The sequence below is a fragment of the Cheilinus undulatus genome, linkage group 5 (assembly GCF_018320785.1).
Source record: "Cheilinus undulatus linkage group 5, ASM1832078v1, whole genome shotgun sequence".
NCBI classification, from domain to species: domain Eukaryota; kingdom Metazoa; phylum Chordata; class Actinopteri; order Labriformes; family Labridae; genus Cheilinus; species Cheilinus undulatus.
The window spans coordinates 21691929-21717980 of NC_054869.1; the positions used below are offsets into that span (position 1 = coordinate 21691929).

Below are 26052 nucleotides of genomic sequence, written 5' to 3' on the forward strand. Positions count from 1 at the left end.
ATAGAGGTAGAAAAAGGGACTAGAGAGCAGGGAAGACATGTGAAAGAGCCACAGGCAAGTCCAAACCAGGGCCGCCTACATGAATGGGGCACAACCCAACCACCAGGCTATCTGCACCCTAGTAGTCTTTAGTAGTTACATTCTTCATTTTACAGTACATAATATGTGCAGTATCACTGCTTCCTACATAATTCTGCTATGGTGTATGTTCTTAAAGTCATCTCTGGTGAAATCTAAAATAAAATAAAAATTATGTTTACAACTATGCAGTAATTTTAAAATGCTGATGATAATAACAACACATTTGTACCTTAGTAAAGGAAAAACAAAACTTCTTTATTGAAGTTCATGACGCATAACTAGTTTTTTCCATGCAAAGTAGATTTGAACCTCGGAAATTCAGTAAACCTGCTCTATTTGAAGAATTTTAGAGGGTTGGCCATTTTTGACCCGTACATAAGAGGATTAGAGTTTCTGAAAAATAACATTTGAGATGAGTATTTTTTTCCCTATCTTAAAAAGTCCAAATTCTGATAAAAGAGTCCAAATTCTGAGTTTTAAGTCACACTTTAATTTGAGTATTCATATATTAAAGTTAGGATTCTGTGATCAGAGTCAGAGATCTGGGTCAGAATTTGAGATTGAAGTTTGTATTCTGAGATTAAGGGTAACTTTTATCTGAGATTTAAACATCGGTATTCAGAGATTAAAGTCAGAGATCTGAGTTTACATGTCAGGCTCTGATCTTAAAACTGAATTTAGAGATTAATGTCAGTAACCTGAAGTCAAAGTCAGAATTCAGAGATTTAAATCTAAATTCTGAGTTAAAAGTCAGAACTTTTGGATGAAAATCAGATCTTAGTTCAAAACCAGGATTCTGAGATATTAGAGTCTAACTGAAATCTCAGATTACAGACTTGAATCTCTGAGTTCTGAGATCAAAGTCCAACTAACCTCTCAGATTATAGACTATAATCTCAGAATTATGAGATTTAAATCTAACTGAAATCACAGATTGCAGACTGTTACCCCAAATTCAGAGATTAAAGTCTAACTGAAATCTCAGATTACAGATTCTAATCTCTGAATTCTGAGATTTAAGTCTATCTGAAATCTCAGATTAAAAACTTTAATCTCTGAGTACTGAGATTAAAGTCTGACTGAAATCTCAGATTACAGATTATAATCTCCAAATTCTGAGATTATGGTCAAATCTGAGTTTAAAATCGGGATTCTGAATTTAAAACTGGCAGAAATTACAAAATTAAAAGGCCCTTTTCCACCTGTTAACTGTCTTCAGTAGTATGAAAGGAAACACAGGATGCTTAGTGGAAGCTGTACGGTTTTCTCTGCACCCTCTCCTGGCAGCTGATCAGTCTTTGTCCTGTGGTTTGACATTTTATTATGCGTGGTTTTATGACTTCTGTATTGTGCCAGTTCTGCTTGGTGCAGATACCTCTCAAGCTCTATAAGTGTGCGGCTGTGACAAGTAGACGGAGGACGGGGGTTCCTGTTTCAGCACAAGGCCTATATTTAACCTAGTGAAGGGGATTTTGATCTTAAAGTCACCCTGGCTCATTCAGCTGTTAGCAACTATCACAGAGTAAGTTAGTGATTATTTCATTAAGTATTTACTAACATAGCAAGCTCTATATAAGTTCAGATATAACTTCCTCTTTGTTGCTCGTGTGTTTAACCTAAAACCCAGTGAGTCCTGCTTTCTGTCACTGCTGTGCCCCTGTCTAAGTCCACTCCCCTCCTCATTCCCCACTCAGTCTATTTCTGTCCCCCCGCTGAGTCAGATGGATGGCTCCCAACTTAGAATGACACAAGCTGGCAGAACAACTCTTCCCAAAAGTGAGTAGCTGAAACCATCAAGTGGACTCTAAAAAAAAACACAAAAAAATACAAGATTGGGAACCTCACAGGGAAGAGCCAAAGAATTTCACCAAGATGGAGGAGTGTGAGAGTCTGGATACGGAGATGACGGAGCTGCAGGGGTTTCAGAGTGAGACCAACAGCCAGGACGATGAGGACGAGGTGGAGGAACTACAGAACAGGTGCTCTACTCTGGATTTAAGTAGCTGAATAACCTGAATGGAGGCTATCATTGAGTTAAATCTACTAATAAGACACTAATTGAATGGAGTCTGTTAGGAAAAACTTATTTATGGGCCTTTTCCTCTCAGACCAAAAAAAGGTGTCTCAAAATGACAGAACGCAGTACTCTAGTTAGTGCTTATCTGTTCATAAGCTCAGACTAGTAGTGGGTGTGGTTTTCTAACATTGACATTATTTACTGTCCCATATTTTACATGTCATTTATCAAGTTTCATTCTGGTGCTTTAGCTACCTTTGCCATGTCAGAAATAGTAGAAGACACTGATATGTGGAGTGTATCTGCAAGGGCAGGGACATCTCTTCTCTAGTATTACATTAATGACGCTTTGGGACGTCACCTGCAAGATCTGAGCTGTATTCATAGCAGGAGGGATGGCCCACAGGGCGTTTGATGAGTATTTTTTCTGGTCATCACTCTCATTGGCAGCTTGGCACGGCACACCTGGTCTAATGCTGGGGATCTTCGCTTCTCAAGTTTTTATCTTAAGACTTAATCAGAAGTTGTTATCGTGTCCTTGGCTCGGATTTGCTTAAACGTGAACGCCATGTGTTTAGATTTGATTCATTAGTCCGGCGTGTGCTTGCTGCCAGAAGGATCTCCTCTTGCATTCAAAGGGTTTAGTCATGCTCTCCTCCTCGTGAAGGGCACAAAGTGCCTGCTCCCTAACTCTGTCTCTCTCCTCCAGTCTTCGAGAGGTTGTCCAGGACCCATCTGTGAAGCCCAAACTCCAGTGCCTGATGGTGGATCCATCCTTCTCCATGGTGACTGTGCAGAGTGAGGACAGCGGGATTGTTTGGGAGACAGCCTCCAGTCGCTGCTCCACGCCCTGGGCCTCTGAGACCAGCTCTACCTCTGAGGCCTACAGCATGGAGGGATCCGCAGCTGCAGGGAAGATCACCATCGTCTTTGATGAGGAGAAAATCGTTCGCAGAAGAACCAGGTCTGGAGGAAGGAGCAGCAGGTTGGGCGACCGGCTGAGCCGACCTGGGAGCTCGAGATCGGCTTCAGCTCTGGGCGTGGAGAGACCGGAGATGGCTGAGGTGTCTCTGCCTAATGTGAAACAGGAGAAAACTCCAGCAGAACCAGACCTAGAGGAGTTAAAAGACAAAGATCAGCAGCTGTTTAGTTTGATTTCAGAGGGTTATGAGATTCTTAACATCAGAGTGCCTTCAAAACTTCCCACCGTGGATGAGGAGGAGAGCACAGAGCTGCAGGACAATCTGTCTTATTTGGACCAGACTCCAAAGATCCGCTCCAAAAACCACTATGACTGGGCGCTAAATCATGTCCAGCCAGAGGATGGGGAAATACTGGATCGCAAAGAGGTATTTCATGATTTATCTGATCTGAGAGGTTTGGTGGATGTCTCTTAATTTTAAGTGTTAGTTGGGGTTTAATTTGAAACACGTTTAGTAAGTTTCTACTTAGATTTACTCTGACTGTGATCTTCTTTTCCAGCCATCAGAGCAAGACACATCTCAGTCCCCAACAGACACGGAGCTCAGTAAAACACCCACTCCGAAAGAGAGCAGCGGTGACATCGACTACTTTGAGAAGTTCACCCTACTTGATGTCAGTGCTTCGGGAGATAAAACTCCAGAGCGGCAGGAGGAAGCAGAAAGACCTGCAGTAAAGCCCAAAGAAGAGGAGCAAAAGCCTGCTGCAGAGACAGCCACAGACAGCCCCTCTGCATCTGAAGAGTCTTTTGTCTTTGTGACAGATGAGGAGATAGTCGGGGAACACCTGGATGAGGTCTTCTATGGAGAGGGTGCTCCTCCTGATGCTCTACAGAGGAGAGACAATGAGGAGGCGGAGATTGGAAGAATGAGAATGAGACGAGAGAGTCAAAGATCTCTGAAGGAGAGTGGTTCGGTGTTGTTTGGGAGTCAAGAAACAATCCTCACGCCCATCTTCATCTCCCCCGGGCCCCCTAAGATCATCGACCCCATCCTGCTAGAGGAGCCCACTGCCATGTCCTTCATGTATTCTGACTTGTATGAAGATGCTGTTGGCGAGAGAAGGAGGAGCGACGAGGAATGCTCAGAGGCAGAGAGCGTAGCATCTGAGAAGTCTTACAGAAGGCGTTTCTCGGACTCAGAGGAGACTGACGGGTATCTGGAGAAGTTTACTTTGAAGGATGAAACTCCTGCTGTCGAGGATCGACCGGGGTCGACGGGGGAACAACCTGAGGGGAGGATGATGTGGTCGCAGAATAAGTTTGAGATGACAGGATGTTTGACTCGAGTGGTCCAGAAAGAGGACAAGGTAAAGTCGGAGATGCCAGAGACACAGGAGGTCAGTGGAGAAAAGGGTGCAGACTTGGGGTTACAAACAACAGAAGAAAAAAAAGAAGAAGTTGCAGAGACAGCAGAAGAGATGGAGGATATAAAACTCTCCCCGGTGGCTGACGAAGAGTCTGTTCAAGAGGCAAAACCATCAGGGGATCTCATGGAGGTTCAAGAAGTCAAAGATGATTCCAGTGAGCCTCTTGGGATCATCACTGATGAACCACTTCCTGAAATTCAACAGGTGGGTGCTAAAAATGAGAAAACTGAAGAGAGAGAGGAGCGTCAAGGAGAGGAAACAGTGACTGAGCCTGTCATTGAAACTACAGAAAAAGTTTCCAAGATGGACTTAAGTGCTGCAGAGGAGACAGCTGCCAATGAATCTGAAATACCATCTGAGAAGAGTTTGTCTGAAGACGCGCCCACTGCAGAAAAAGTCATAACTGAGCCTGAGACTGAAGTACAAGAAAAGTCGAGTCCTTCTGAAGCTCAAACATCACTGATTGAAGAGAAAGATGCTGCAGAAGATGCAACACCTGTCCAAGTAACAACTGACTGTGATTCTTCAGTGCATGCTGTAGTAGAGGTGATTGAAAAAGCAGTGGATGAAAAGGAGATTCAAACCCAAGTTCAGATTGATCTTCAGGAGGTAAAAAGATTTGAGACAACAGAAGCTGCAGAAGAGGAATGTGAAGTTAAAACAGAGGAAGCTGCAACTGAGAGCCAGGTGAATGAAACTATTACTGACACAGAGCAGGAGTCAGAGGTAAAAACGGAGATCCCATGTGAACCAGAGGAAATAAAGCCAGACACAGATGAAAACCAGCTTGAGTCAAAGCAGCAAGAAGAAGCACAACAAGCTAAGGTGGAATCCGACCAAACAAAGCTGAGAAGTGAGTCCAGAGAGGAGACCCCCACAGTGAGCGCTGGGACAGTCGTCCAGGAGATGGTGAGCGTGGGTGATGAGCTAATCGTTCTCGTCCCTAAAGGACAAGCGGTAGAGATGGACATAGAGGTCAGTCCACCAGAGAAGACTCCAGCTATTCCTGAACATCTCATATCGTCTGAATCTATTACAGTGGGCCCAGAGAGTCCTCAGGAAACAAGAGCAGAGCCTAAGCAAGGAGCAGAACCAGAAGATGCTCCAAAGGATGAAGTTCTACCAAGAGGTGAGGTTGACGACAGGTTCATTCCTCCTGTCCCAGTGGAGGAGGCAGACACAGAGCAGAAGATGGATCAAGAGGCAGAAGGACAAGCTGTCAAGATGATCAGTCCTTTAGAGATGACTCCAGCTACCCCTGAACATCTCTTATCACCTGAATCTATTGCAGTGGGCCAAGAGAGTCTTCAGGAACATCTTGAGGAAACAAGAGCAGAGCCTAAGCAAAAAGCAGAACCAGAAGATGCTCCAAAGGATGAAGTTCTACCAAGAAGTGAGGTTGATGACAGGTTTATTCCTCCTGTTCCTGTGGAGGAGGCCGACACAGAGCAGAAGATGGATCAAGAGATAGAGGGGGAAGCTGGAGACATGACCAGTCCTTTAGAGATGACTCCAGCTACCCCTGAACATCTCTTATCACCTGAAGCAGAACCACAAGTTGTTCCAAAGGATGAAGTTCCACTGAGAAGTGCGGCTGAAGAACAGTACATTCCTCCTGTTCTTATGGAGAAGGCTGTAGAGATGAATGCAGAGATCAGTCCTTCAGATGAAACTCCAGCGACCCCTGAACCTGTCAGCACATGTGAATATATATCACCTGAATCTATCATGGTAAGCCAAGAGAGACTCCAGGAACCACTTAAGGAAACAATAACAGAGCCTGAACTAGTAGCAGAACCAGAAGATGCTTCGAAGGATGGAATTCTACCAAGAAATGAGTTTGATGATCGATATTCTCCTGCAGTATCTGTGGAGGAAGTTGACACAGAGGAGCAGATGACCAGGCAAGGCTTTGAGGAAGACGAGGGTGTATTTTCACGTCTGAGGAGCTTTACCCCTCTGGAGGATTTGTCCGGGCTACACAGAGAAGATCTGCTGTCAGAGGAACCGGAGATTGAACAAGGAGAGGACATCAACAAGGTGGAGGACATCCCAGAAACCGTTATGGAGGATTCAAGACCAGAGATCAGCCTTCAAAGAGAGGAGGAAGAGCAAAAAATGGACCCAGATGAGACAGTTGTAGTGGATGCTCCAGAGGTCACTGTGGAGGAGTTTGGATATGAGATGATCTTTGAACAGGATGCAAAAGAGATGCCACAACTGGAGACACAAAGAGATAAAGAGGAGCCAAAAGGTGAGTTAGATCAGGAGAGAGAGGAGAGGATGGATGTAGAGACTGAGGTAGAGATGGAGAAGAAGGGGGAAGTGTTTGATCTGTCACCAGAAGAAGAGCTCATCGAGGCTGATTATGACATCATCGATGCTGAGGAGGAGAGTCAGGCCAGACTGGCAGCTGAGCTGCAGGGGATGGACTGGTTCTGTTTCCCCTGTGGATGTCTGCTGTCAGCGGACGACTGTTCATCTGGAGAGCATCACAACCATGAGGTGACGGCTGTGGATCAAGCATATGAGGAAATTAAGGTAACACTATTGTACATAAAACACTTTTCTTTTATAATGTAAATATAACAGGATGGCTTCGATAGAGGGGGTAACATCCTAATTAACTGATTGGTTATCAAATTCCTGATGAAGATCAGGATTGATGGCGAGCTTGGTACTGTCATAGCAGATTTGGCCTTCGGTGTGTCGATGTGTGTGTAAAAAGATGAACATGGAGGTTGTGTAAATGCACTTGAAGAAGTAAGAATACTAGTAAACAGTCTAAACTGGGGTTTTTGGTGATAGATGTTGATAGGCTGTTTGGAGGTTTACATTAACAGTTCATAAATGCCATACCCAGTCTAAAACTGCCACTAAATACATGAACAACAAACAGAAAACACATTACATAAGATAAATAGATAGAATCATCAATATGGCTCTCAGCCTTAATGCATTCATTATAACACAATTAAGAACCACAATTAATGCACTGATTTTTATCTATTACATGATATTGTCACTTTCAGCAGAGTTTGCTTAAGCCACTGCAACGTCTCACTGCACCCACAGTGATGTGACAGAAGTCACCACTGCTCATTTGTATCTCATTTCACTTTAAAAAATCAGACAGCTAAGTGGCCCATTCAAAATGCCTCTGCATCATGTGATATCAAACATTTCCTCTATATAAACTATTTTCAGTGGTTAAGTTAATGTCATAACCACTGATAGACCTGAAGTTCTTTACTTACTTTCAAAATAAAAGCAGGTCAATATCCAAACAGGAAGTCAATTTCCCTTAGTTTAAGTGAGTACAAAAATCTGAACTGAACGAAAAACAGTTTTAAAATGCAAAATACTGGTAGTTACATTTTAAAACTGGGAATAAAGGGGGTCTAATCAAGATCAAGGATCCACCTTAGTCCTTGGGGTCTACTCTTGATATGATTGAGTCACTTCCAGTACAATCACTTATTTAAGTAATTTAATGGCAACAGAGGTTGTTCTGAAAAGAATAAATCCTCAATTTAGTAAGTACTGCTTCATTTTTTAGATTGAACATCCAGCTAAATTTTATAAGCTGAAAGTCGTGAGTTATATTTTCTGAAATGCCAGGTACCTGTTGCTCTGTTCATGATACTAATAACCAGCAGTGAAAAGTAGATAATTACATTTACTCAAATTACTGTAATTGAGTACTTTTTGGGTACTTGAACTTTTTTGAGTACATTTTGAAACTGGTACTTTTACTGCTACTCACTACTTAAACAAGTTTTGACCAGAGTAACTGTACTTTTACTTGAGTACAGTACTCTTGTACTTTTTCCATCTCTGTTGATTACATAGTAGCACATAATGAGAGAATACTTTAACATCACATCCCAAGGCAGCAACAGCTGGAGTGTTGATATCTCAGGGTTAAACATTTCAGGGTAAATTTGAACTCCTAAAGTGTAATTTCAACTTCATTCTGAGTGAAATGGTCTTCACTGTTGGAGTTATTTGACAGTGTTAATCCACCAGTGTTGGTTCAAAGAGTGTTTAGTTGTTTTTGGATGTTGCCTCCCAGCCAGCATGTCCCTGTGGGCCCCACACGGGTTTTATGCAGGCTACAGTATGGGTCCCATGTGGGTTTGTCCATGGGTTCCATGGTGGCCCCACCAGTGATTGCCCATGTGAACTGCAAGTGTGGATTAGCCCATTAGAGACCCTTATAGGCCCCATCTAGAGATCATCGTGATTGTTAACTACAAGGAGGATTCATTTTGATCACTAGATGGGACCACCATGGAACCCACAAACAAACCCACCTGGGACCCATATTGCAGCCTGCATATAACCCATGTGGGGTCCACATGGACATGCTGGCTGGGCTGTTGTGCAGTGATTCCTGCTGGGGTTCTTAAGGTCATATTTCTGGATTGTCGTCGTATTTGATGTGAGACACATTTGCACCATGAGTGAAATTATCCACTGAGTTAGGGTTTTCACCTCTGACTCTGGGTGCTCCTTAAGGACTTACAGTGCTTATTTTTGCCACAGATTTTCAATAGTTTCTGCAGCTCTGCCATATTGTTAAATATTTAACACTTTTAAAGTGTAGTTTTACTATACGTAGTGTGTGTAGTGTTTAGGCATTTTATTTAACACAAGTGTTAAATGTAACTCTACATGAGTTTAATTAACACTCTCAATTTTGATGTGTTTTTTTCTTTGATTTACTAAAGAGGTATACCTGAATCTATTGGAGATCTATTGTCTTTTATATATCATAGTCTTTATATTCTTTTTCAGGAGTACAATATTTTCCAAATGTTGAATTATTACATGTCACATTAGATTTTTCATCTGTTCTGTCTTTTGGCTTGTTTCCTTAGTATTGTCCTCCAGATGTTTGAACATTTTAACAGACATGACGCTGCTGCTCTCTGATGGCAGGCTTTTATAAATAGCAGCTAATCCTCGTACATTTTACCAGCATTATTAAAACACATACTTATGATCACCATGCTTTACTGGCATTGGATCAGGCCATCATATAATAAAGCAGTCTTGAATTAGCAGACTGCATGCTCTAGAGCTGCCGGCAGGCTGCATTGAGTTGTTGTGATGTAAGGCTCTGTTTTGATCAGTCGAAAGGTCCGGCATGACATCATCAAGTGGGGACTGATATGTGATCTGTTCACAGAAACTCCCTCTCCTGACGGGTCAGCACAGGGTCATCCATCTGCTTTTTTTTGATCGGAGTTGATATCATACAGCTTCTCTGAGCAATCTACAATGAAACTGTGGGTCATGTTTAGCTCAAGGTTTTCTGGAAGTGATGCATCCATGCAAACACCCACACAGTTACCAGAGGGATAAAATCTCACTGTGGGACAAGACATTTCATTGCCCAGGAGAGATAAACAAGTCAACAGAAATATGAGCAGAGAGAGATATTTCTTTGTCATAATAAACAATCACAGCAAAGCCTTTGGCATCTAAATAAAAGAAAACCTGGAACAAATTGAACATGATCACATTTCTTTTCTCCAGACATTATCAGAACCAGGCCTCCTGTGATGTTTTTCTGAAAATATTGTCAGCAGAAATATAAACAGGGCGAACATCAACATTTTCAAAGGCTGATTTCAGCACCAAAAATGCAGATCCTTCAAATTTTCCACGGAGCAGAAACTCAACCCTGACAGGTTCACCAAAACAACTCAGACAGGAGCTGGGCTGTAGAGAGCTCTCCTGCTGCTCTTCTTCTCTTGGATGTGTGCAAGTATGCTCACACATTCCTCCTCTCATACACACACACACGTACACCTGTTTTTTAAATCTTAGCAGAGGGAGGGTGGGTCTCAGAAGGAGCAGGGACCGATAAGTGACACGCTTGACCCAGTTAAATGTGATCTGGTGGTGCTCAGGTGATGACAGGGGATTGCCAGGGTTCTTCCTACAGGAACATGTACGATTCTCCTAAAAGCAGCAGGACACGGTTAACCTGTCATATTTGACTAAAATACAACTACAGCATGGATCCAGTTTTGACTACGACACCACAGATCATGAAGTCTCAGGTGTTTGAACCTTTCTGACTGATAAAGTCAAGAACTAATTTGAAGAATCTGATTCAGGGACAGAGGGTTGAGAAAGTTTGATTTAGCCCCCTAAATAAAAGTGCTGGAGTAATGTCATCTTATATGCTGAAGTGTGTTGATAGAGATCATCTTCTACTTGAAGAACAGGTTCAACATTTTTTCAGGCCTGTCCAAAAATAATACTCACATGCTTTTCTTCTCCAGGAATGAGATTTTGTGATGAGTGTCAACATCAACAGTCCTCGTATTTGATACAAAGAACACACCAGACTGCTACATTTCAGAGAAACATTAAAAGATAGATTTACATGAAGGCTGCCATTGTTGTTCAATGCATACTTGGTTGCAGGGCTGCCCATAAGAGGGGATAAAGGGGAGAGCTTTCTGGGGCCCAGCCAAATTGAGGGTCCATGAAGGTCAGCAAAATATCCATTATTTTTTTTCCCTTAAATCCTTTTTTGTTATAGTACAGTGCAACCTTTTTCAAAATGTAAACCTCTTTTCTTGAAACAAAATTACATTTTTAGGGGGAGCTATTAATGTTAACAATGTGGATGGGCACATTGAGCTAAACCATTTAGAAAGTAGTCAGACTTCCAAGCCAAGCCATAATGTGCACATAGGTCAGGATGCCAGAAAATAAAGTAAAAAAATGTGAGAACTGTAAACTAGAATGAAATGATTGCAAAAAGCTACAAAAATTAGTTAAACGTGGCAGGAGTGTGCAGATAAAGTGATGACAATTGGTTAAAATAAGTGGCAAGAAAGGGTTAAAAGAGGCAGGAGGGCAAAAAGAGGCCAAAAGTGGCTGAAAAAAGGGTTCAGAAGTGGCCAAATGGGCTAAAATTGGCAGATGGGTAGAGAAAGTAGTGAAAGGGGGTCAAAAATTTGGTAAAAAGAGGAAAGAAATGTGATAAAAGTGGCAAAAATTGGTAAATTTGGCCCTACAAAGTGGTGCTTAGGGGTTAAAAAGTGATGAAAATGGGTTGAAGTGGCATTAAAGGGGTTAAAAGAGGCAAAAATAGGTGGAAATTTGCACCAAAAGTGGCTGGAAAAGGGTTCAGAAAAGGTTAAAGGAGGCAAAAGATAAAAAAGAGGCCAAGCTTGGCTCAGAAAAAAAGATTAAAAGTGGCAAAAATGGTCAACAGTGGCAGAAAAAGTGATGAAAATGGGTTACAAGAAGTAAAACTGGATGGAAATTGGAGATAGTTGGATAAAAGTGGCAAGAAAGGGTTACAAGGGACTAGAGCGCAAAAAGAGCTAAAATTGGCTAGGACAAAAAAGTGGCAGAATGGTCAAAAGTGATAGATATGGACTGAAAAATGGTAAAAGGGCTCTAAAAGTGCTAAAAGTTGGTTGAAAGGGGCAAAGAATATGTGCTAAGTGGCAAAAATAAGTTTACAGAGACAACAATGGATTAAAAATGGCAAAATCGAATGAAAAGTGTCAAAAGGGGTTGAAAAGTGGCAAAAATATGTTAAAAGTGGCTTAAGATAGTTAAAAGGGGGCAAAACTGCTTTTAAGACACAAAATAGGGTAAAAAGGGTCCAAATGGGTTAATAGAGGCAAAAAGTGATTGGCCAGACAAAGTGGTGGAAGGGGTTAAAAAGTGGTGAAAAAGTTACAAATGAGTACAAATAAATGTTTTCAGTATCAGAACCCAATAAAAGCTTGACGCTCCTTCCAGCTTCAAAATGAGATCATCATCATCATCATCATCATCATTTATTTAATTCATACACCAGGTAAACAACAGACATTGAACAAAATGGTTAGAAATGATGCCAGAACCAATGCTACTGATCCAACACATATTCTGATACCATCAATAAATCACACCTGGGATGGTCCAATTTATTACGTTTTTCAGGGGCGCAGCAAATTCTGTGGACAAGCCTGCTTGGTTGTGATGTCAGATGGTCGCAGTGTCCCTAAAACAGCCAGCTGGAAAAATGTACCTGTGCATCGATTTTCACATAGAGTACTTATGAAGAGCAAATATTTAACCACAGACAATCAAAAGAGTATGAATTAAAAATATTCCCACCTCTGCATACACCACTACACCACTGTTATGTTAAAGATGACACTTCACAGGAAGCAGAAAACACTGCAACTATTTGACATCACTACCCAGTGTTCCCACAGCAATGGCAGCTTACACGTAAATCTTTTTTTTTTCCTCAAAATATTTAAGTCTAATGTGTTTCTTTGTAGAACATTTATATAAAATACATCAGTGTTAATCAAATAGGGTCAGTTAGTCTCAATATGCAGGGCACTTTTTAAAGACTGAAATTCTCTGTGTGGGATTTCCTCGACACAAATAAACAATAAAAAAGGGCTGAATTTTGTTGTTTAGTTTGGCTGCTTTCTACTTAACTGGACAATTAAACTGCAGAAGCCTCATATTATCCTCGGCAGCACTCTCATGCTCATTTGGAGATTCATGGGTAAGGTATCATTTCATGGACAGCATGGAAAGAAAAATCATTACAGCATTTTGTAGTTTCGGGCTGCATGGTAGCACAGTTGCCTAAGAGCGAGTAGGGTCCTTGTTTGAATCCCCATCAGACAGGGGGTTTTCTGAGTGCACTCTTCTTCCTGCTGTCCAAAGACCTGTCAGCACTGAGATTGGCTGTCCCTGTGTCCAAGGTGTACCCTGCCTCCTGCCCAGTGACAGCTGGGGTTGGCATCAGCCCCTCACAACCCTGAACAGGTTAAACATAGAAGCAAGAATTGGATCGATTTAAAGTTTTGTTATTGTAAAAATGGGCATAAGTCTTCATTTGTAATAAAAAAGTCTTTTAACTCCAACAGCCAATCTTTGCGTGTGCCTCTTGGATATAATGTGATGGTTTTTTTTGCCATGTTTATTTATTTGTTTGTTTGTTTAAATCAGGAGAGGCTGGGGGATTGGATCTCAGAGCTGCAAGGAAGGTCAGAGAACATCGAGGACCTTGTTTCTGAGCTTGAACTGGGCTACAACTCTGTAGAGGTAAAACAACACGATCAGTTTCTACTTCCGTTGATTTGAGAATATAGTTCCTCTGCTCATATTTTCCTCTCCGGAGCAGGACCAGTGTGTGGAGTGTGAGGCGGCGATGCAGGCCCAGAATGATGAGATGATGGCTCTGGTGATGGAGCAGTACAACAGCATGTCGGTCAGCATGGAGGAGGAGAAGAAGGCCAAGCTGGAGCAGCTTTACGACCAGATCGTTTCTTTCCAGGAGAGCATCGACTCTGCCAAAGCCACTCTGGAGACCACGGTCAGAGAGGCTGAGACTGATGCACGAGTGAGTCCTGATGCTCATGGCCTCATTGATCAGATTAGACCAGTGATCACTGTTTAGACCACATCATTAATCCTATTTTGGTCTTTTTTTCTCCAGTCACCTGAAGACATTCAATCAAGGTAAATAAGGTGTTTTCTCAGTAGTTAAAACCTTGATATACAGTGGCAGCAGTTTGCTGCTTGCCCTCCTATGAAATCTATGGAATATTTAGCCACAGAAGTTGGTTCAGAGACAGGGAGCTGTGTCCATAGACTAATTACTGTTTTTTTACCATCAGGTTAAAGGCAGCTCTGGACTCAGCCATGTCACTGGAGCTTGGTCCCAGAGGACTGCTGGTGTTTGAGGACTACGCCAAGGGCAACACTTCCAGCTCTCATCTCGCACAGCGCAAAGGAATCCCAGGTAGGTCTGATGCCAACGTATGCTTGAAGTGAACATATCTACAGAAGTCTTGTGTCATGAGGATGGTTGTGGCTCACGTGTGTGGTCTGGTGTGTTCCACAGTGCCTCAGAGGCCCACGCTGCAGCCTCAGGAGGCGGGTTCTGCCTCCAGCACCAGTGTCACCGTGTACTGGAAAGTTAACCCCGGAGATATTATCGACTGCTTCCAGGTCTACTGCATGGAGGACCCACAGGGAGGTAAAAACTTCATGATGGTGTTAATGGAAGATAAATGGGTGATCAAAGTGCTCTGTTTCTCAAAGCAGTGTAGGTAAATCAAAGTACTTTTAGAGAGAAAGGAAAATAATTTTTCCTTAAATTCAAAACCTACTTCAACCACAAATACCCGTTTTAAAGTATATGATCATGTTTTTGTTATGGGTACTTTTTTTTTGGTCATTTTAAACACTCAGATCATAGAGAAGACTACTTTTTGCTGAATGCTGTATACAGCGTTGTGTCATTGTGTCGTTGCTATTGTTGTCCTCAGCTGTGTCGGAGGAGTACCGAGTCACTGTGAAGGAGAGTTATTGTGTCCTGGAGGAGCTGGAGCCTGACAAAACCTACAAGGTGTGGGTGATGGCTGTCAACTACACCGGCTGCTCTCTGCCCAGCGAGAGACTGTCCTTCAGAACTGGTCAGTCTACGTACAGCAGTTGTGTTCAACAGCAAAATTTATTTTGATTTTCAATCAATTTAGCACTAAATGGTCATAGTCAGCATCTTTTTTACACGTTTTATTGCTTTAGAATTATTAACCCATTGACAGATGTAAAAGGTGTCCAGTAGCACTGATTTATGAAAGAAAATTTAAATCCTGAATAGTGACAATATGAGGTTTTTGCCCAATACCTGCGATGGGGGGTTTTAAGATCAGGCATAGGTAGACAGTTGCCTTTGGGCTTGTGCCCCAAGGAACCTTAAGATATAGTCGTTAAAGTGTCCTTCAAATATGAGGTATAAAACAAAAAATCCTTGTAATCATTAAAGCATATATTTTAAATGTAATTAAGGGGACACAAGTGAACAAAATAGCATCAAAATAGATTCTGATTATCCAAAAAAATCCCTGGAAAGGACTCCTGACCCTAACAGCAAAGGCCATTCCCCTTAAAAAGCCCCAAAGTGTCTTCATTAGACATTAGGACTGCGAAAATGGCCATCATAATGAGCACATTAAGGGAATTATAGTTATGTGGATGTTTATAGACATATTGTCAGTGAATCAGTGGATCACTGTGTGGTAAAAAGGCATGCAGTAATTAAAAATGTATGATTTGTTGCAGAAGAAGAGATATTGCACCAACAGTGAATATATTTTCTTTTCCTGTATTACATCTGGTCTAGACACATTTTAAAATGTTTAAAGTTTGATTTATGGTGTTCTCAAAGAGGTGGTGAGTCAGCACTGTTGGGTGTTTTGCTGTTTATATTTCACATCTGGGTTTGGCTTGTAGTTCTTTAAAGTTCACATATTTTATCCTTTTAAGACAAGTTTATATTGGTCTCAGAGGTCCCCAAAACCTGCCTGTGAAGTCTGTTGCTGAAAAAAAAAACTCCAGTATTGGATTTTTGCATGTCTAAAAACCTCTTTGTTTCAGCCCTGCTCAGAATGAGCTGTTTCTGTGGCTTTAAAAGTTACTGAGCTGTCTGATTCAGCCCCTGACTCCACACCTCTCAGGAAATGGATGTGGCTTCGTGGATGGCTTTCCTGATCCTCTTAGCTGGCAGCTGAGAGGAGGCTCAGTAGAGGAAGGCGGAGCTTTCTTCTAAGTGGGAGTGACCAACCGAACCTGGGGGCGGTGCTTACGCTCCACATGACATCATGAAGGGAAAATCTGAAAACATCTTGTTTTAGCACACATTTTCTGAAAGGTGCAGAAAAAAGTGGGGTGGGCTTCTGGTACTAGAGGGGATTGTGGACAGGCCAGGGGCGCATACTTTTGCCTGAAAAGCCTGAAAAAGTGTTTTTTGCTTAATATTACCCCTTTAAGTTTGCTAACTGAACAGAAATGCTTTTGTTAAATCACTACTTACCAAATGAGATAAGAAATGTTATTTTTTTCACTCGTTGATGATTGCTTCTGGCTAAATGAGGAAGGGCCTCATATTGTAGCGACGGGAACTCCAGATTTTTTCAGTGATCCAGATCATCTGACTTAGCTCACCAATTAAAGGCCAGGTCTTTCGGCTCTTCATTCCAGTGCCAGTTAGGCTTCATTTGACCTGCCAAATTCAGGAATTTTATGACATATGATTGATATTTGTGCTAGTATGTTCCTTCAAATATCCATCAATTTTCTACGCTGCTTATCCCATTGGGGGTTAAGGGGGTGCTGGAGCCTATCCTAGCTGTCATTGGGCAAGAGGCGGGATACACCCTGGACTGGTCACCAGTAAATCACAGCCTGACATATAGAGACGGATGCTTGCTCACACTCACACCTGAGGCCAATTTAGAGTCACCTCTTAACCTAATGAGCATGTTTTTGGTGGTGGGAGGAAGCCAGAGAGAACCCACGCATGTACGGGGAGAACGTGAAAACTCTGCACAGAATGGCCCTGACCGGGAAGGGAACCGGGGACCTTCTTGCTGCAACAGAAGATAACCTGCAACAGCAGTGACCCCTGCTAATGCTTGATGTTTAAATTGATTAAATATCAAGTAATTTTTTTTTTCAAAATACTATGTCTCCATCTGACTCTGTGGGTCAGATGAAATCTGCTTCATGACTGGACTGTATGACACATCTGATATAAATATATATTAAAAACACAAATGTAATAATAATATACAAGACCAATATAAAACAGCTCTTAAATGGGAATTTTGGATCTTATCGTTCACATAAAAGAGCCGTCTCTTTGTACCAGCTTGTTCAAGAACGACACATCACTATCATATTGGTCCTTCAAATGACTAAAACCACCCCTGCTGTTTAAACTCTTTTTAACAGTCAGTTATTCATGTAAATCTCTGATATATTAAAGTGTATTTGTTTTGAATAATCCAGAAATTTGGCACTTGAAAGCCCTTTGCACACTTTTACTAAATTCATATCTTCTTCTCTTTCTGCAGCTCCATCAGTGCCAGTGATCGACACAGAGCGCTGTGCAGTCATGTGGGATTCAGCCACTCTGAGATGGAGCTCGGCTAATCAGAGTCCAGAGCAAAGTTTCACCTTGGAGTACTGCCGCCAGTATGAACTAGAAGGGGAAGGGCTCAGGTGAGAGTTTCTTTGAACTAGTAAGATTTTAAAAGAGAAAGAAAACGATTTTGCATTTAAAAAAACACTTCTAGCTGGATAAAGTATCACAGTAAATTATTTTTATACTGACACATTTTGAGGTGCAAAAGCTTATAGGTTGTATTTAAGTTTTATATATGTATGTTTTGTTTACTATTAGGACGATTTCAGGTATCAAAAGCTGTGAACAGAAGGTTCTCTTGCAGCCCAACGAGAATTATCTTTTCTACATCAAAGCTGTAAATGAGGCTGGAGCCAGCGAACAGAGCGAGGCTGCTCTCATTTCAACCAAAGGTAACAAAAACACTCTATGTTGAGCCATACAACAGTCTGTAACCCTTTATTTGAAAGTTTGACTGACATGATATAACTTGTGTCTGTTTACAGGAACAAAGTTCGGCCTGCTGAAAGCCACAGCTCACCCAGCTCTGGAGCTGTCAGTAGATGAGACCACTGTGCACTACTGTCAGGACACACCTGAAAACTCACCTACTGTAGACAAACTGTAAGTTACAGCAAGCTCTATGATTCAAATCACCCATTTTATAGAATATGTGAAGTTGATTTTCTTTTTGTAGTTGTCCATCAATCCTGGGTGAGCTATTGCCATGTAAGGGGCAATATTACTGGGAGACCATTGTATCAGGAAGCACAGCTTACAGGCTTGGAGTGGCATACAGCTCAGCCAATAGAGACAGCCCACTGGGGGAAAACAGTCAGTCATGGTGTTTTCAATGTATCCCTACACCATCAGGGTAAGTATCAAACTTTTTCACAGTATATTCTGCAGTTATCATCTCTTTTTTTTGGTCTGAACTATCCCCTCTTTCTCTCTTTGTCTATCAAGCTGCAGGTATCAGCTGCTCCACAATGACGTTCAGTCCAGTGTGTTTGTGATTGACATGCCTGAGCAAGTGGGGATCCTCCTGGATTATCAGCTCAGTCGTCTTTCCTTCTTCAACTCCCAGACCGGTCAGTTGTTAGGAGCTTTCTACCAGCACTTCGCCCAGCCGTGCCACCCTGCACTTGCCCTGGAGATGCCGGGTCGTCTGGAGGTCAGCATGGTGCCGGAGGTACCAGAGTTTACAAAGGACAGCTAGTTCTGGTACCAGCCTCACACAGTGGGGCATTTACAAATCATAATGGACATGCATTGATTTGTTTATTGAATGGACTACACTGAAAACGGCAGACATGATAGAAAATAAAACATAATTATCTCACAGTAAAGGCCAAAATCTTACTTGACCCCTGTCTTCTTAAGTCCTCAGTGATGGTTTTGTGTGTTTTTTGTGCGATCCCACATAATAGAAATTTGATTTTAACTCTATTTGTGAAATAGAAATGTAATTGTACATATAAAAAAAAACACTGGTGATGACTGATGATGGAGAGAGAATCATGTCTTTGTTTGTTTTTAAGAGGATGAGGAAAAAATGTGGATCATTTTGTAAATTTGACCACAACGTGAGCTGAGGTGATAGTTTTGTACTTTTGTAAATGTTTTGTGATTAACTCTCTTCTTTATTTAAAAGATTTCTTGTATTGTCTTTGGGTAAGGGCTTGACTTCAAATCGTGTTATTAAAACATGCCATCACTACTTATTCAAGGCCTCTTTTAGTGCAAAGTTTTAAATGTTTAATAGCTCCAACAAAAATTCTGTAGCACTTTGAACTTTGTCTCATATTAAATTGTGTAAATACCTATTTAAAAAGATGTGATCATGATATATTTTGTCTTATTCTGTCCACAGAGAGTTTAGATGAATTGTTTTCTTGTTCCAGTGTTGTATGCTTGTTTTTGTGTCTGTACTAGATGCACAGGCTTATTTTTCTAATGTTTTATAACAGCTCTTAAGTTTTTTCTGACTTACCACTAGAGGGCGTCAGTGCTCCATTAGGTGTGGTACTGACTTCATATCAGCCAGAATGTGTTAAAACGATGTCCTTCATTGTGCAACTTTCTATATGGAGATGAACTGGATTGATACCTTTTGAATGATTTCCAAAACTCTTAAGTAGTTGTGCAGTTACCTTAAAAAGCTCTATAAAAATCTATATCTTTATAAACCAACAGCCAATGACATTATCTCAAATGTCCAGTTTTTCCGTTGTCTTTGTAAACATGCAAAGCTCTCACTGACATTTTCCGTTGCTGCTCTCACTAACATGGATGTAAATACTGTAAATTACTGTCATAGTAGGAATTAAAATGTGCACAAAACATCATTGTTTTTCTTTGTATTTACCCTCCATTGCACTTCAAAGGCCTCAGACTGGGATCAGTCTCATGCACATGGCGAATGATCCCAACTGCTTCTGCAGAGTCCATCATACTCGCTCCATCATGCTTCCAGATTTTCTCATGACTAATAGCTACTGTAGATTTGGAAGCCGCACATCCTGCTGGCAAAAAGTTCTCCGGAAGACATGTCATTTCACAAAAACTGCATAACCAGTTTTCCAAGAAGTCATACCTTTTCTCCTCGTTGTTGACACCTTGCTTTATTTCCCAAAAACAGAGCAGCAGCTGCTGGTTTCTTGTAATGTCAGTCAGCTGTTGGAGAGGACTTTAAAAAGTAACAGCTTCATTTCACTGGGACTGAGTTCTATCTTTTCTCCAGTGGTGATCTGCAGACTTTTCAACATAGAGCTCTTTGAAACTACTTGACATGGCATATTTGACAAACCTATATTTTCCATGAAAAGTGGAAGAGGCTGGAAATGGTATTGCAATTGCAAATACATAATTATGAAAGTTCTGACAACAGGTTCATGGCTAGCCAAGAGAAGCCTCAAGAGGAGTCCCACCTTCAACTGGCCCATTACTTGCACTCCAACAAAATCAGATTTAAAGTTTGCATCACATCCTTTCAGCCTAATTACTTATTTTTTCCATGCCTGAGTCCAAAACTAAACAAAGGGCTCTTTATACTCGAACATCTAAACCACAGGCACACAAAGGCAAAAACAAGTTGTCCATGTTTCTACTGAAAGGACATGGATGGATCATGACAGCTGTAAGAGCACAAAATATGAGGCAAAGACCTCTCGTAATTTCTTTCAAGTCATATTGACAATATGTCACCCTATTGAAGAGGTCTGCAACAGCAGAGCCCAAAACGCCTCACCATAGAGGTCAGAATTTCAAGGGTTTCATTTTTTTGTACTGCTGGTATAATGACAAGAAGGGCATTCTATTCGACTGCAGCTGTTATATCGCTTCCAAAAGTGTAGTTTACCTATGCGCGGTGTTGACCAAAAGACATTATACAAGTGTACAATTTAACTTGAGTTTGACTAACACTGTTAGTTTTTTTCTGTGTTTTAATTCATTATAGAGGTGAGACTTTACCTGAACAACCTGGATGGAGATCAGTTCTCTTGTTGATCTTGCAAATAAGGAAAACCCATATTTTACTGTAAAACTCTGCTGTGGGTACTCAGTATTTATAGTAACTTTAAATCAAATGTTTTACTTTCACTTCAGTAGATTTATGGACCAGTAAAATTTAACCAAAGTAACTACTTTTACTTGACTACAATAGTTGTGTACTTTTTCTACCTCTGGATTGGCTGTTCTAGATGATGTATTAAAGTGATTTTAAGTTCTTAAATATGTTATATTAAAAGACAGCTCCAGTGCTTAGATTAATATATTTTTTTTAATAAGTTGTTATCATCCATCCACAGAGAATGCAGACAAAAATAATGACAAACATAATTTAGGACAATGTACTAAAAATGTAAAGGGCACTGTTGACATTTAGATTTTTGTACAAAGACACTTGCAGTCATGAAGGCACACTGCACCCGCACATATGATCCTAACAAAAAATGTTTTTTAAATGGCAGCACTCAGACACGTACACACACCTTAATGAATGCTTCTGTTTGAGGATATGGTTCTTTAAAGGGAATGTAACAAGGAATATTGCGAACACTCAAATGGAGCAGACACAGGACATTATGGAACACGAAAAAAAAAAGGCCACTCAATTCAAAGACTAATTTCAGACGGCACAATAACACAAAAAAGGCAGCTAATGAGACATTCCTGAGTGGGGCAGACACTTCAGGTTAAACAAGGTGACGTTAAACAGGCACAGCAAATTATAATACAGCACTACATAAATGAGTGATAAATGTAGCAAAAATAACAGCAGAGGAAAACAATGGCAACAATAAAAGTGAATGTTAATTTGCAGGATGTTTGATAGTCCTTTAGAAATCTCACACACTCACTCACACACATTAGTCCCTTAAACTTTGAATGAATAAGAAAATAAAGTGGATAACGCTCTGCCGTTACCTCAATGCATCTGTCATAGACTGGGAACATGATGATCAGCCCTATGAGAGTACTTTTAAATAATAATACTATATACAACTTTACAAGCTATACAATGCAGAGGAGGGGGAGCAAAGCAAAAAATAAGTGCATGGTGTTCTCTATAGTAATAATGATATAAATACTTTACATTACAATTAAAATGCTAGGATTTACAGAAAGTTTTTACAGTGGTTATGGCGAAAGATGTGAGTTAAGAGGGGTGCTAAAGGATCTGATAAACACACTACAGCATTAGATAGCTAAATAAGGTCTTAAAGCCTGACATTGTTCTACTTAAGTGACAAATGAGAAATTTTAACATCCTCATGAAGCAGGTGAGGACATTTCTATATGTTTGAAATAAAAATTAGCATATATATTTTTAAATATTCATTACAGAAACTAAAGGATGGAGGGGTAAAAAATGAAGAAAGGGCAAAATCTTTGCCTCTTTTTTTCACTGCTGGACTTTTCATTTACTTTCTGTGTTTCTTTCATTCAGCACCACTTTTCAGCATTCCATCCTTAACCACATACATGCACTTAACTTTTAAAAAAACCCTCACACATGCACTTTCCCTCCTCTCCCAGGCCAACATCTTTAAAATCTATCATCATTACTCTGCTGAAAAAATAAGTCTCTTTGATATTTTTAACATCCATTAACTATTAGATTATTTGTCATTCAAGTTAGCTGGGTGGAGCTATTTTTGAAAATAAGAGGTTGAGTCTGATCCAGAGCTGCACCTTAAATCTGTCATCTCTTCCACTCATTAGGGTAGGTCAGGGTTGAAATTTCAGGAGTTAGGCGGGGGTTGAGTTCTTCTCACTGGGTTTGGGGTCTGGTCTGTGGGGTTTATGCTGAGGGCTGCTGCGAAGATTGTCATCCATCTATAGTAAAAGAAGCCCAGTTTAGTTAGTGAACAAAACAGAGGAGAAAATGTGACATTTAATAAGCGAGACACTATCTACATATTAAATTACAGCTGAAACTGTACCTGCCACATGCACCCATGAACCCATGCAAAGAAGATAAAAGGAAAGCAGAAGCACCTTCTCTATCAAGTTGGACTCTTTATTTACAAGCTGAGTTAGTTTCTGGAGGTTGGCATCCATTGTTTCCTGAACAGGTGGAGAAGGACCTGGAGAGACATGACGTTAGAGGAAGAAGAAAGATAAAGCAGTAGAACAGGAGCAGTGTTAGGTCAGATTCTGAAAGCCAGCATGCAGTGAAATACAAATGTAAGAAGGAGGAAATTGGTTAGAGTTAGTTGAATTATGTGCTTGCAAATGTAAACCTTCCCCCGGCGTTGAGTGGAGCTTGTGCTAGATTAAATCTCAAAGAGTGAGAGTCTTTCCAGTGTGTGCAGAGATCTTACTCGGGTGGTCTGAGCTGAAGTAGACGGCAAGGATGTTGTCACAGAAGTGTGTGAGGTTATCCAGCTGTTTGAGGTGGCTCTGCAGAGGGCTGCTGGGGAGACTGGCTTTGTAAAGTGGAGCTACCAAACCAAATACAAAGGCGTCCAGACTGGTTGGTCTATAACAAACAAACCCACATGTGCAAATTACATGCAGAGAAAACTGTAAAATTGTGCTATGGTTATCAAAAGAAGCATTACTTCTATCATCAGCAATATTACAATAAAAACATTGTTTTAGCCAGATTTCTAAACGAATGATGATCTCCAGTATTCTTCAGAAATCCTCTTTTCCCACACAGCCCAGTTTGATTACAGTTACAAGGACAGCCTAACATTTCATTTTCCATATTTTGAAAGAAATCCTGATCAAAATGATCCTCTTGCTTATTGTGATTTTTCCCAAGTATTGTGGTTTTTCCTTCTATCCTGGGAAGCTATTAAAAAGTAACTGACTGAAATTGTAATGAGGAAAACACCTGCACAGAATCAACAAGTTTGATTAAATGGAAAATGGTTCAATTTTTCCATTAACTTTGAAATGGCATACACTGAGGATATATTCAAATGAAACCAACTGGTACTCACGAGTTGCCAAAGAAATAGTTTGCTGTTCCCAGCCTGTAAGCAAGGAGATTCAGGCACTCTTTGGCATCACTATAGATCTAAGGAAGACAGAAGAAAAGTGTACCATTTTTAAAATACTGATAACTCCCTTCAGAACATCAATAGAGGTTATATAACTGGGACTTAAGAACCAGTCAGGTCGCTATTTACCTTCCCTTCCACCTCAGTGATTCTGTGCAGCGGAGCCTCTCCTTTGGTAAGAAGGATGCGTGAAAGGGCAGTGTTGGCATGGCGGCTCGGGACGAAAAAGTTGAGTGGGAAAGGCGAGCGTGAAGCAAACCATGGTCGAGTTAAGTTGGCGTAGTTTTCTGCATCCACCCAGAAAGTGTGCAACTGTGAGACACGAAGCATCACTTTGAGTTTTAACACTGACAGGAGATTATAACTTGTCACCTAATGGGCAAAAGAGAGATGTTACTTTACCAAAGCTGGCTGCAGTTTCTCTTCCAGCAGGGCTATGTAAGCCATGGTGTCTGCTCCTTGTCTAGCTGTCAGCTCAAAGTCAGCATTAAACCTCTAAAATCAACAAATCAGAGCAATCACAGTATTTCTTTTGAATTTGCTTAATAGCTGAAGGATGGTCAGAGAAAGCTCAAAGTGACCACTCCTACCTGTTTTCTCATGAAGTTGAGAATCTGTGTTGGTTCTTGTACTGCAGCATCTCCACAAAGCAACTCAGGGACTGTAGCTGCATTTTAAATGATGGTGAGAGGTTACTACACTTTTTAACAAGGTAAAGTTACTGAAGGGTAACACTACATCAGCGTGCTTTTAAGGTCTCCTAATGTACAAAGTCAAATTGACTTTCAGAAGTTTTTTTTATTACAGACATCTGTCGCTCATGGGTTTATGCAGTCATATTTTCAGAACAAATGCATTGATCCATACTGTAAGAGGGCAACGCTAGAAGTCATGACATTGTCCTTTAGCGAAGAATAAAACTATTTCTATGTGCTTTGTCATCTTAATGTTATGGAGTAGGTTTATAGGAAGCTGTAGCCCACCTGTTAGAGTTTTCCATGTCCAGTCAACAGGAGAAACTGTGATTTTTGCCCCAGAAAACTTGGCATATGCCTGAAAGAAAATGTTCATTTAAATATGACAAAACAGATGAACAGTCTAGACTCGGTATGATCATTACTCTGTGTCACCTTGTGGCAAGAATTGTAAGTGCATGTGTTCAGAGAGACAAACACGTGAAAAACAGTCCGCAAACACCTCACTGCGTTTTTAAACTTAACACCTCGGCCACCGTACACAGACAACTAGCGATATAACGATGAATTTACCAACGTAAATGTAAATAACGGCTTTGACAAACTGACCTTGAAGAACCACACTTTGTTAGCTGTGAGAGTGACTACTGACAACCATTCAAACATGAAGCAAAGACAGTAAAGCGTTTATACTGAAGCCGGACAAACATGAAGAGAAACTGTAAACATTACTTTCTATCCTATATCGAGCAGAGTCAAGCAGCTAACAAATAAACTGCAGTGAGCAAGTTAGCACGAAAGCTAACCAGAGGTACACAGAGAAGACGCAAGGAAAACCGACACATAAACCTTTCGTCTTTAAAAGAAGAGCTTGATGTGATGGCTTTATATTTTTAAAGAGGATGACTGCAAGGTTACCAGAACTATTAGGGACTCGGTATGTACAGAAGGCAAACCCCAGTCTCCTCCCCAGCATCTCAGCTCCATGGCAGCCGCCATGTTTTCATTCATGGAAGGGGCTGGTGACGTCACACGAAACCTGTCAATTCAGCCTGCAGATTTGTCTGTAGAGAGTAAGTAATGAACAGTCAGAACATGTTTACAAACTAAATAGTTGAATTCACTGGTCGAGCACCTACAAATAAAAGCCCCTATAAATTTCTTTGTTTTATACACTTTGCTGTGGAGGCCCATTTCCGCCACTAAAGTAAAATGTGGAAGTTAGGTATTTAAAAAAAGAATCCTTAGTCAGAATTATGAGACTGAAGAGTCATAATTATGAGATACAAAGAAGAAATTATGAGATAAAATTCAAAATTATGACAAAAAAAAGTCACAGTTATGAAATAAAAGTCGAAATTGTGAAAAAGTCAAAATTATGAGATACAACATCAAAATTATGTGATAAAAGTCATAATTATGAGATACAAA

General features: G+C 40.8%; 2 protein-coding genes across 3 annotated transcripts; one reads left to right on the forward strand and one right to left on the reverse strand.

Moving 5' to 3' along the window:
- Positions 1-1850: 1850 nt before the first annotated feature.
- Positions 1851-19753, forward strand: cmya5 (cardiomyopathy associated 5). The gene is made up of 14 exons (XM_041786436.1): positions 1851-2060; positions 2808-3447; positions 3581-6988; positions 13445-13540; positions 13620-13838; positions 13935-13957; positions 14116-14240; positions 14343-14477; positions 14770-14916; positions 17359-17506; positions 17688-17821; positions 17915-18032; positions 18106-18282; positions 18375-19753. The coding sequence occupies exons 1-14, from the start codon at positions 1954-1956 to the stop codon at positions 18625-18627; spliced, it is 5730 nt and encodes a 1909-aa protein (XP_041642370.1). The 5' UTR covers positions 1851-1953; the 3' UTR covers positions 18628-19753.
- A 1423-nt stretch (positions 19754-21176) lies between these two features.
- mtx3 (metaxin 3) lies at positions 21177-25638 on the reverse strand. Of its 2 annotated transcripts, XM_041786537.1 has the most exons (9): positions 25540-25638; positions 24910-24979; positions 24517-24593; positions 24329-24421; positions 24056-24238; positions 23867-23943; positions 23240-23397; positions 22914-23002; positions 21177-22751 (listed from the first exon to the last, which is right to left on the reverse strand). In XM_041786537.1, exons 1-9 carry the CDS (start codon positions 25630-25632, stop codon positions 22665-22667), a joined length of 927 nt encoding a protein of 308 aa, XP_041642471.1. In that variant the 5' UTR covers positions 25633-25638; the 3' UTR covers positions 21177-22664. The 2 variants fall into 2 exon arrangements, with proteins under 2 accessions (XP_041642471.1, XP_041642473.1); XM_041786539.1 differs by lacking the exon at positions 22914-23002.
- Between the last annotated feature and the right edge of the window lie 414 nt (positions 25639-26052).